At 41.7% G+C, this 12,678-nt stretch overlaps 1 protein-coding gene across 2 annotated transcripts in view; it reads left to right on the top strand.

Moving 5' to 3' along the window:
• Nucleotides 1-12,678, top strand: part of ITGA2 (integrin subunit alpha 2) — a 192,664-nt gene that overhangs the window by 108,328 nt on the left and 71,658 nt on the right. For both annotated transcript variants that reach the window (XM_073583396.1, XM_073583397.1), the window contains 4 exons: nucleotides 1,548-1,654; nucleotides 3,364-3,455; nucleotides 6,598-6,712; nucleotides 11,821-11,948. In XM_073583396.1, the coding sequence (XP_073439497.1) occupies nucleotides 1,548-1,654; nucleotides 3,364-3,455; nucleotides 6,598-6,712; nucleotides 11,821-11,948 (442 nt within the window). The remainder of the gene's footprint in view (nucleotides 1-1,547; nucleotides 1,655-3,363; nucleotides 3,456-6,597; nucleotides 6,713-11,820; nucleotides 11,949-12,678) is intronic.

The raw sequence follows: 12,678 nt of genomic DNA, 5'->3' as shown, positions 1-12,678 counted from the left end.
GATGTTTTGGGGTTGCTTTGCTGCCTCTGGCACTGGACTGCTTGACCGTGTGCATGGCATTATGAAGTCTGAAGACTACCAACACATTTTGCAGCATAATGTAGGGCCCAGTGTGAGAAAGCTGGGTCTCCCTCAGAGGTCATGGGTCTTCCAGCAGGACAATGACCCAAAACACACTTCAAAAAGCACTAGAAAATGGTTTGAGAGAAAGCACTGGAGACTTCTAAGGTGGCCAGCAATGAGTCCAGACCTGAATCCCATAGAACACCTGTGGAGATATCTAAAAATGGCAGTTTGGAGAAGGCACCCTTCAAATATCATGGACCTGGAGCAGTTTGCCAAAGAAGAATGGTCTAAAATTCCAGCAGAGCATTGTAAGAAACTCATTGATCGTTACCGGAAGCGGTTGGTCGCAGTTATTTTGGCTAAAGGTTGTGCAACCAAGTATTAGGCTGAGGGTGCCAATACTTTTGTCTGGCCCATTTTTGGAGTTTTGTGTGAAATGATCAATGTTTTGCTTTTTGTGTTTTTTCATTTAAGACAAATTAAATGAAGATAATAATACCAAAGAATTTGTGTTTGCAATCATTTTCAGGAAGAAACTGAATATTATCTGACAGAATTGCAGGGGTGTCAATACTTTTGGCCACAACTGTAGTATATCAGCATAAAACTTCTCTTACCAGCTCTCCTGCAGGGCGGTGGAGGGATGAGGATTGGAGCTTGTTTTTTTGCTACAGGACCTGTAAACTTGTGTTGACCATGAGCGCCTTTGTATCCAAAAATATTCTAGATCCAAATATGAGACCATTTATCCAAAAACTAAAACTTGGCCACAACTGTGTCATGAAACCAGACAGTGATCCCAAGCAGACGAGCAAATCTACATTTACAAATATCTTCAATGGACAACCCATTTAAGCAAAATTGAAAAGAAGAATGGGCTCAAATTTCTCCAAAACAAAGTCAGAGACTGATACAGTCATGCAGAAAGTGTTTATTTCGAGTTATTGCTTAAAGGGTTTCCCAGGATGGGCACGAACGTCTTCAGTCACTATTTGTGACTGCAGACTTGTGAATCCTCACAGTGCGCACGTATGTGCTGTCAGGATTCACCGATGCCAGGCGGTCATGTGAATGCAAATATGGAATTTACATACTTCTGGCCACATTCCGACTAGACGTGTCCAGCGTCGCTCGATTTGCTTGTAAAATACAAACTATAAAAAGACACTTATAATGCCATGAAAACAAACTGTATTAAACAAGAAATAAGAATGGAAGCTTGCGAAATTGCTGCCTTCCCCACCCCCCCAAAAAATGCCAAATATTTGTCAGCAAATTATGTGGCCCACAATATTGCAATTAAAAGATGCTACTTGTCCAGAAGAAAGAATGTAGAAAAAAAAAATTCTGACTCCTCGGAGGTCAAAACAGCTGTGTCCTGAAGGGGCTCGCGAGTATGTATAGTACTGCATTGTAACATCCGGACTTTTATTAAAAATGAAAAAACGTATTTTGAATCTGGCACATGTCGCTTTCTGTAGGTTATTGGTGAGCTCTCCCTGGAGCGGATATCCCAAGAACAGGACGGGAGATGTCTATAAATGTAATCTTAACTCACAAACAAGGTGTGAGAAGATGAACCTGCCAAGTAAGTGCTTATCATCATAAAACCAAATCACTGTCAGTCAGGGCGTGGTTACACCCGCCGCTCACTATGTATTGAGCTGTGACTGAAGCTGCGCCTCTGACTGAAAGCCCGGAGCTGCTGGGAGTTCATTTCCTGCTATAGTCGGCTTTCAGTAAGGCAGCCACCCGGCTACTAATGGAAATCTGTCAGCAGGTTTTTGCTACCTCATATGAGAGCAGCATGATGTACACATAGAGGCCCTGAATCTAATGATGCATCACTTAGATTACTGGGAACAGCCGTTCTGATGCAATCAGAGCTTTTAGATTTAGCAATACAGCAGAGCTGAAGAAGCTAACCCCACCCACACGCTCTGTATATACAATGTCCATAGACAGTGAGGTACCTATCACAGGAGGGGGCGTGTCGGACTAGCATGCACACGCTGCTGTGTCCCAGCAATGAGAAACTCCTGGTACTAAAATAATCATTGCAAGCAAACAATACCATGGAGCTTGTTAAGAGAAGCACGGCTGAAATCTATGTTTTAGCCCCTACCTTATGCTGTCTCTAGATTACATAGCAAAAACCTGCTGACAGATTCAATTTAACATACAGATTAACCCCGTATCTGTAGGTTAATAGTGTTTTTTGAATGACAAATTCCCGTTAATGATAAAGTGCAGTTGTAGCGTAAGGTGACTTTTCAGCGTAAGCAGTTGAGCATGTATACATGAGGGATAACATTTTTTTTTACCAGTATTTGACATGAATTCTGAAAATTTCAACAGTTTTCACCTTTGCAAGCATGATCTTTAGTTTTCAGCTGTTTCAGTGCTGGTAGGGAAGACACTAGCTGTCTCACATACACAGCACACAGACATGAAAGATTTTTCTCTCCTTTCTCTGTCGCAAATGTTCGGAATCAGCAGCATGAAGGACATTATGCAGCAGTATTGAGCAATGTAGCTGTGAACCCAGCTCTGCAGTGAGATAAAACACTTACTAGAAAGCTGCAAAAAGTCATTCCTTTATGATTCTCTGCCTGTGATTCTCTTTGCTCCTCTTTGCATAAAAATTATTAGGATCTATAATCTGATACACCAGTGAGATGGCAATTCATCTTGTGGTGAACAAGACAGTTTTGGCCAGTTTATAAAGTAAATGATTAGTTGAGAAGGTGGAGGGAAGAGATAAAATTGTTTTTTTTTTATTAAAGAAAAAGGCATATTTAACTGGTCAGATGTATTGCAAAGTTTGTCATATTTGCATATAATATTGATTTGTGCAAAGTTTGTGGTAAGGACAGTGACTATTTGCATCCCCATTTTTAATATCTTTCGTAATATATCCTTCTACGTTTTGTGCGAATGGAACCGCACTGCAGTTCCCTGCACAGCACGGAGGCTGGAAGTGCCGCTGTGCAGAGAGCAAACTTCAGCATGAGTGCGTTCATGAAATAATCATAAGGTGATGGCATATCCTAGAACTTTGTAAGATGGGATTACCTGTTTCACTTTGCCACCCACTAATAATGAAATGACTCTGCTGACTCTGCCACAGTCTACACACACATGTTAGTAGTTTTCTTGTAAGGTTATGTACACAATGAGTTTTTTTAGAGGGCTTTTGGAGCAGAAATGGAGTAGAGACTCTCCAAATCAATCCACCTCAAAAACTCAGCAAAATTGTTCAGTGTGCATGTAGCCTAACAGTTATTTTCCTCGTAGGTGCAACTGTGATACCAAATGTTACGGAGGTAAAGGACGAGATGAACCTTGGGTTGACATTGATAAGGAATGAAGAGACAGGTGGATTTCTGGTATGTCAAACTAAAGCACCATCTTATATGATATATATTCCGAGATTTTAAATGGGCGCCCCAGGAAAGTTTCCACGGTGCTAAATATATTTGACATTGTAGTCAGCAACTCAGGACAATAGATGTCATAAACTTCAGGTCATTGATCCAAAAGAGTCCTAGCTCTCTCGATTCACTTTTACAGAGCTGATGATGTCGGCAGAAAAGGGGTTGTGGGACCCCTGTTCTCGGCATACAGCCTCATTCAGACGTCAATGATCTTTATCCTACACCAAACAACGGTTCGCTTTTCACCAGTGTTCAGTCAGTGTCAGCTTTTACCATCAGTTTTTCATCAGTGATTTTCTCTTACTAAAAAATAAATAAATTGCCTAGTGTCTCTTATCCATTACAATGGGAAAAAGCAGACAGCACTCGTATCGCACACGGATGGCAGTGTATGTTGTCCGTGATTCTTACAGACCCATACACTTGTATGGATAATTTTGGTCTGTGACTCTGATCAAGAACGTACAAGTCCAGGGCCGGCCCGAACGTATAGGCGAACTAGGCAGCCGCCTAGGGCGCCGACCCAAAGGGGGCGCCAGAGAAAAAATAGAAAAAATTATAAAAAATCTTTTCAAAAGGCAAAAAGTTTTAGGGATGGAAAGAAAAGTGTACATATTTAAGGGTAAATATGACGCAAGAGAGGTTGGTTCGGTTGGCAACAATTTCGATAGAATCTGAAGTTGCTAAACAAATTAATCTCGGTGACTTAGTGTCATCCTTTTAAAAAAAAAAAAGGCAAGGAAACAAAAATTTTAATTACCTATGGTCATTTTTGTTTTGTGTTATTGATTACTTTGCATATATTTGTCCTATACAACTTCTCAGAAGATTAAAGAGTTAGGAGAGAGTTAATTAATCATTGTTGTTGTGGTTTATTTTGCTCCTAAATTTATATCCCAAGTTTTCATCTACATCCAAGAATAGTAGGGGCGCAACAAAATAGTTTCGCCTAGGGCGCCGTAATCTCTCGGGCCGGCCCTGTACAAGTCTCAGTAGATCCGTAACCTGCCCACAGAAATATGAATAGTAGAGATGAGAAGATATAGCTATATCCGCGGAGGATCGAGTTTGAGTTCAATTTCCTGGAATATGCGATTTCATGCAAATTCAAACAGTTTGATTTTCAACCCTCCGATTAAAAAAAACAAAAAAAAAAACACCTTAGGCTACTTTCACACATGCCGGGTTTTTTGCAGGCCGTATTGCTGTGATTTTTGCAGTCTCCCACAAAAAGGGGCCACAAAAAACTTCTCCTATCGCCGTTTTTCCCTGCTGTAACAAATTGCAGGGGAAAAAACGTCCATCTGCAAATACAGTGTATCGCAAAAACAGCCCACCGTTGTTTTTGCGTTACCATTGATTTAAATGGAGATCGTGTCCGTGAGCCGTGAAAAATATTGAGCAAGCTCGATATTTTTTCACGGCCGTATATACGGCCCTCATGGCCATACAGGACACGGCGCTCCAATGTATTTTTGCGGGCTGTTTTTGTGGCCCCTTAGAAATCTACTGTGGCCGCAAAAACGGCCTGCAAAAACACGGCAAGTGTAAAAGCACCATTTCCCACACTGCTGAAGCATCAGAGAGCGAGTGAATGTCTAGTGGTGGTCAGTACCACCGTCATCATAGATCAATGGCTCTCAGTGGAGCATAGTCTGTACAGCAGAGTCATTTCCATCTCCAGAATCACTGGGTATGATTGTTATGTGCCAGACTGGAAAACGCTGCTGCGGATCCGCAAAAAGAATTGACATGCTGCGGTGAAAAAAACGCTGTAAATCTGCACGGATTTTTCCACAGCATGTGCACAGCAATTCTTAATTTACCATTGACAAACATTGGATGTGCACTACACTGCGGATTTGATGCAATTCCGCAGTGTAGCGCACATCCAAATCCGCAACGTGTGCAAATAGCCTTACAGTAGAGCAGATCTGAATGGGGGTAAGATAGGAAACGCTGGAGCTTGGCATACTGCATTGGTGAGATTTCAGTGGAAAAGCTTTGGCTGTCATTATACCGGTAATGGGGGGCTCTGGGTGTCACTACTTTGAGCGGGGCAGGAGTTGGATGTAGCTTGCAACCCTCTCTCAGAGCTGAAAGTGGCTCACGACCCTCTCTCAGAGCTGAATATGGCTCTCAAGGTCCAAAAGGTTGAGGAGCTCTACTGTAGTGTAAGCTCTTATGGCCTTCAGGGTCCCCTCTCTCCTGTAGAGGGTAAACTCTTATGGTCAGCAGGGTCCTCTCTCGGTAGTAGAGAGTAAGCTCTTAAGTTCAGTGGGGTCCTCTCTCCTATAGAGTATAAGCTCACATGGTCATTGGGTATGCTCTCTCTCTTTTTCTTCCTCTCTTTTTCTTCAACTCTCTTCTCTCTCTCTTCCTCAATCTTGTCCTCTCTCGCTCCTGTAGATTGTAAACTCTTATGGTCAGCAGGGTCCTCCCTCTCTCCGGTTGAGAGTAAGCTCTTCTGTTCAGTGGGGTCCTCTCTCTCTCTTTCTTCCTCTCTTTTTCTTCCACTCCCTTCTCTCTCTCTCTTCTTCAATCTTGTCCTCTTGTAGATTGTACGCTCTTATGGTCAGCTGGGACCTCTCTCTCTCTCCCTTCCTCTCCTTTCCTTCTACTCACTTCCTCTCTCTCTATCCTTCACACTGGTCCTCTTCTCTCCTGTAGATTTTAAGCTCTTATGGTCAGTGGGGACCTTTCTCTTTTTCCTGTAGCGTCCAAGCTTTTATGCTTAATGGGGTCCTTTTCTTCTCTCACCTACATGTATTTTCCAAGTAATTTGAGATTTGCTCAAAGTTATTTGCCACAAATTACGTTTTGGGGAGAAATTGAGTAAAGCCAGTGAACTTGAATTTCAAAAGTTTTTCTCATCTGTAGTGAACAGTTAGATGTATGCACTAGTCTATAATATATCAATCTGTTAAAAACATGGAGAGAACACATAAATGAAAAATGGATATATGAATGAGGCCGAATGGTGGGCCTCAGAAGTGGGATCGGCATCGATCAGACTTCTCTGGCATATTCTACTGATTTTTTATTAATTTCAGCAGCAGTGACCATGCAGCATATTTCTGTTTCTTCTTGGCAGACATGTGGCCCCTTATGGGCCCAGCAGTGTGGAAAGACTTACTATGCTACAGGCGTGTGCACTGATATCAGTCCGACCTTCCAAGTACTAAGAAGCTTTTCACCAGCGATTCAAAGTAAGTGAAACATGGAAATTGTGTTTTTTTTCAAGATGATTGTACATTTTAACAACTCCCCTCTTTTCAAAAGGGTTGTCCCTTTTTAACCAAATGTTCCCATTGGTCAGTTTTGTGTAAAAAACTGATCTTTACTTACACTCCCTGGGTCCAATGATAAGTGTCCGCTGATGCCCTGGTCTACTACAGTTGAAGCCAGAAGTTTACATACAGGTGCATCTCACAAAATTATCTCAGTAAATTAGAATACTTAGAATAATTAGAATAACACCAGCCTGAAAAATGATTTTAAAATCCGTAATATTGAAATGTATGTACAGTAGTGATGAGCGAGTGTGCTCGTTACTCGAGTTTTCCGATCATGGTCGGGTGTTCTCCAAGTGTCTTGGGCGTGTTCGTAGATTATGTTTGTGTCTCCACATCTGCATGATTTGAGGCTGCTAGGCAGCCTGAATACATGTGGGGTTCCCTAACGAACAGGCTATCCCTGCATGTGTTCAGGTTATCTAGCAGCAGCAAATCATGCAGCTGTGGAGACACAAACATAATCTGCAAGGACGCCCAAGATACTCGGAAAACTCGAGTAACAAGCACACTCATTCATCACTAATGTACAGTACAGTAAACGCAGTCAATACTTGGTCAGGGCTTTTGCATCAGTTACTGCATCAATGCGGCGTGGCATGGTGGCTATCAGCCTGTGGCACTACTGAGGTGTTATGGAAGCCCAGGTTGCTTTGATAGCAGCCTCCAGCTCGTCTGCATTGTTGGATCTGGTGTCTCTCATCTTCCTCTTGACAATACCCCATAGATTCTCTATGGGGTTAAGGTCAGGTGAGTTTGCTGCCAATCAAGCACACTGATACTGTTGTTTTTACACCAGGTATTGGTACTTTTGGCAGTGTGGACAGGTGCCAAGTCCTGCTGGAGAATGAAATTTCCTTCTTCAAAAAGCTTGTCGGCAGAGGGAAGCATGAAGCGCTCTAAAATTGCCTGGTAGACGGCTGCGCTGACTTTGGTCTTCATAAAACACAGTGGACCTACACCAGCAGATGACATGGCTCCCCAAAGCATCACTGTGGAAACTTCACAGAATCTATGGGGTATTGTAAATAGGAAGATGAGAGACACCAGACTCAACAATGCAGACGAGCTGGAGGCTGCTATCAAAGCAACCTGGGTTTCCATAACCCCTCAGCAGTGCCACAGGCTGATCGCCTCCATACCACGCCATATTGATGCAGTAATTGATGCAAACGGAGCCCGACCAAGTATTGAGTGCATTTACTGAACGTACATTTCAGTAGGCCAACATTGTGGATTTTAAAATCATTTTTCAAGCTGATGTTATAAAGTATTCTAATTTACTGGGATAATGACTTTTGGGTTTTCATTGGCTGTAAGCCATAATCATCAACATTAACAGAAATAAACACGCGAAACAGATCACTCTGTAATGGCTCTATATAATATGTGAGTTTCACTTTTTGTATTGAAGAACTGAAATAAATTAACTTTTTGATGATATTCTAATTTTGTGAGAAGCACCTGTGCACTATATAAAAAGACACTCCTGTAGGTCTTTCTCAATATCTGACATGAAATCAGAATAAACCTTTCCCATTTTAGGTCAAGTAGAATTACCATAATTATTAATATTTGCCAAATGCCAGAATAATGAGAGAGAGAGAAAATGTTTTAAGGCATTTTTATTACTTACTGCAAAGTCAAAAGTTTCCATACATTTCATTAGTATTTGGTACCATTGCCCTTAAACTGAATGACTTGGGTCATACATTTAGAATATCCTTCCACAAGCTTCTCACAATAGTTGGTCAAAATCTGGGCCCATTCCTCCTGACAAAACTGGTGTAACTGATCCAGGTTTGTAGGTCGTCTTGCTTGCTCTGGCCTTTTCATCTTTACCCATAAATTTTCAATATGATTGAGATCAGGGCTCTGTGATGGCCACTCCAAAACATTGACTTTGTGATCTTTAAGCCACTTTGTTACAATTTTAGCAGAATGCTTCGGGTCATTGTCCATTTGAAAGACCCATTTCCGCCCAAGCTTTAAACTTCATGGCTGATGTCTTGAGATGTTGCTTCAGTATTGCCACATAATCTTCTTTTCTCATGATGCCATCTATTTTGTGAAGTGCACCAGCCCCTCCTGCAGCAAAACAACCCCACAACATGATGCTGTCATCTCCGTGTTTCACAGTTGGGATGGTGTTCTTAGGCTTCCAGGCGTCTCCCTTTTTCCTCCAAACTTATCCATGGTCATTTAGCCCAAAAAGTTCAATTTAATTTCATGAGACCACAGGACATGTCTCCAAAAATTAAGGTCGTTGTTCCTGTGTGCATTTGCAAACATTAGTCTGGCGTTTTTTATTTTCATTTGGAGTAATGACTTCTTCCTTGCATAGTGGTATTTCAGCCCATGTTGATACAGTACTCGTTTCACTGTAGATATTGACACAAACTCACCAGCTTCTAGCATCATCTTCAGAAGGTCTTTTGCTTTTGTCCTTGGGTTAATATGCACATGTCAGACCAAAGCACATTCATCTCTGGGACACAGAACCTGTCTTCTTCCTGAGTGGTATGATGGCTGGACATTCCCATCTTGCTTGTACTTGCGTATAATTGTTTGTACAGATGAACGAGGCACCTTCCGGTATCTTGAAATTGTACCCAAGGATGAGCCAGACTTATTCCAGACCACAGTTCTCTTACTGATATCGTGGCTGATTTCTTTAGACTTTCCCAGCTGTTTTCAGCTGATCAGTGGGACAGCTGGATGTCGTAGCCAGACCGATCTCATACCCATGACTTGTACTATTGAGAGCTCATCAACTGTTAAGTCATTGACAAGCCTTTTAAAATATTATTCCATATGAGCAGTGATAATCATGTTGATGCTTCTTATTAAATGTGCACTACTATGGTTACACCCCCCCTTGCCCCAGTAAAGGTAGTGCTAATGCAGAATAAAGCATCATGAAAAAAATGCCTATTACAGTGCCATCCACTCTGCCGTTATGTCAAAATATGTTTTATTTTATTCATATGCAAATTAGGTTTGCAAGTGCATCATTGTGCATATCTGTGCACTTGCAGTTTACGACTCCTCCCTACTTCTCCCTGCCACTCTTCGACCAAAACCTGGCTTGTGCTGAAGAGGGGCCTGCTAAATCCAGAAGCAATTCCAGCTGGGTATGCGTCCGAATACACACAGTCATCTCAAATGTGTTGTGGTGCCGAGACCCGCTGGCTCACTGCATCTCAATACATGCCGCCGGCCAATCAGAGGCGTGCCAGTCACAGGCGGTGCATGGCAGTGGTGCTATGCGCTTTCCGCCGCTTGCACACCGTGCAGAGTATGTGAATAGAGTTTCTATTGCTCTCTTACTCTGCTTCCACCTCATGCACACTTCTGTACAGTCTTTTGAGTGATCGTGGGGGTCTGAAAACCTGGACCCCTATCTATTTACAAGGAATTTAAGGGTCTGCAAAACCTAAAATAATGTAGCAAAGTTTAGTTGCACTTTAATTTTCTTTGTTTTTTTCTTATTTATCTATTTTGTAATTATTAGATTGTGTGTTTTCCCTTATACTTGTATACGGCATACAAGTATAATATATAGTACACCATAGAAGCAAGATTACTATATATTAAAAAAATGTTACATAAGAGGAAAGATAATTTCAACTATTATTATATTTTAACATTATTACTTGTACTTATTTACTTATTATTTATACTTATATATATAAAATAATGTTTTTTTTTACATATTGTATCTATATACACTCACTGGCCACTTTATTAGGTACACCTGTCCAACTGTGTGTTAAGACTTAATTTCTAATCAGCCAATCACATGGCGGCAACTCAGTGCATTTAGGCATGTAGACATGGTCAAGACAATCTCCTGCAGTTCAAACCGAGCATCAGTATGGGGAAGAAAGGTGATTTGAGTGCCTTTGAACGTGGCATGATTGTTGGTGCCAGAAGGGCTGGTCTGAGTATTTCAGAAACTGCTGATCTACTGGGATTTTCACGCACAACCATCTCTAGGGTTTACAGAGAATGGTCCGAAAAAGAAAAAAAATCCAGTGAGCGGCAGTTCTGTGGCCGGAAATGCCTTGTTGATGCCAGAGGTCAGAGGAGAATGGGCATACTGGTTCGAGCTGATAGAAAGGCAACAGTGACTCAAATTGCCACCCGTTACAACCAAGGTAGGCAGAAGAGCATCTCTGAACGCACAGTGCGTCGAACTTTGAGGCAGATGGGCTACAGCAGCAGAAGACCACACTGGGTACCACTCCTCTCAGCTAAGAACAGGAAACTGAGGCTACAATTTGCACAAGCTCATCGAAATTGGACAGTAGAAGATTGGAAAAACGTTGCCTGGTCTGATGAGTCTCGATTTCTGCTGCGACATTCGGATGGTAGGGTCAGAATTTGGCGTAAACAACATGAAAGCATGGATCCATCCAGCCTTGTATCAACGGTTCAGGCTGGTGGTGGTGGTGTCATGGTGTGGGGAATTTTTTCTTGGCACTCTTTGGGCCCCTTGGTACCAATTGAGCATCGTTGCAACGCCACAGCCTACCTGAGTATTGTTGCTGACCATGTCCATCCCTTTATGACCACAATGTACCCAACATCTGATGGCTACTTTCAGCAGGATAATGCGCCATGTCATAAAGCTCGAATCATCTCAGATTGGTTTCTTGAACATGACAATGAGTTCACTGTACTCAAATGGCCTCCTCAGTCACCAGATCTCAATCCAATAGAGCATCTTTGGGATGTGGTGGAACGGGAGATTCGCATCAGGGATGTGCAGCCGACAAATCTGCGCCAACTGTGTGATGCCATCATGTCAATATGGTCCAAAATCTCTGAGGAATGCTTCCAGCACCTTGTTGAATCTCTGCCACGAAGAATTGAGGCAGTTCTGAAGGCAAAAGGGGGTCCAACCCGTTACTAGCATGGTGTACCTAATAAAGTGGCCAGTGAGTGTATATACTATATACTGTATCCTGTGTAGACATACAATTTCTTTACATTTAATAGGGTTGTGTTTTTTCCCTTAGCCTGTTCCTCATATATCGACATTGCTATTGTGTGTGATGGTTCAAATAGTATTTACCCCTGGTCAGCTGTTCGGAATTTCTTGGAGAAATTTGTAGAGGGCTTAGACATCGGACCGACAAAGACTCAGGTATCGTTATATGAACACACAAGCTAGTGTGAACTAAAAATGGTTTGGACGCCCTTGCCGTAGATGTAGCTAGCTCCGATCGATGCTTTTTGACTCCTTAAATCCCACTGGCAATGGATGACACCCGCCATCCCACTGGTGCATTGCTCGGGATCCATCACCTCCCCCACATCTCCCCACAGGGTGTCCATGGGTTTCCATGATTATATAACATAATTTAAACAATTAGTTTAACATTGTAAAGAGAAAAAAATTGAAACACTAAAGCAGCAATAAAAAGTGATCAAAACCTCATATGTACCCCATAACGGAACAATAAAAAAAAAGACTATTCAAAAAAAAAAACTCCTTCGTACAATTCCATCATGGAAAAAAATACAGTTATAATACAATGTTTAATAAAATGCAGTTTAATACCAATGATACTTGCTGACTGTGCATAGGTCTTTGCAGGTGGTGGTACAGTCATATGTAAAAGTTTGGGCACCCCTATTAATGTTAACCTTTTTTCTTTATAACAATTTTGGTTTTTGCAACAGCTATTTCAGTTTCATATATCTAATAACTGATGGACTCAGTTATATTTCTGGATTCAAATGAGGTTTATTGTACTAACAGAAAATGTGCAATCTGCATTTAAACAAAATTTGACCGGTGCAAAAGTATGGGCACCCTTATCATTTTCTTGATTTGAACACTCCTAACTACTTTTTACTGACTTCCTGAAGCA

Source organism: Dendrobates tinctorius, unplaced genomic scaffold (genome assembly GCF_039654945.1).
Source record: "Dendrobates tinctorius isolate UK_male_01 unplaced genomic scaffold, ASM3965494v1 ptg000078l, whole genome shotgun sequence".
Taxonomy (NCBI): domain Eukaryota; kingdom Metazoa; phylum Chordata; class Amphibia; order Anura; family Dendrobatidae; genus Dendrobates; species Dendrobates tinctorius.
This window is presented reverse-complemented; position numbering and strand designations above follow the sequence as displayed.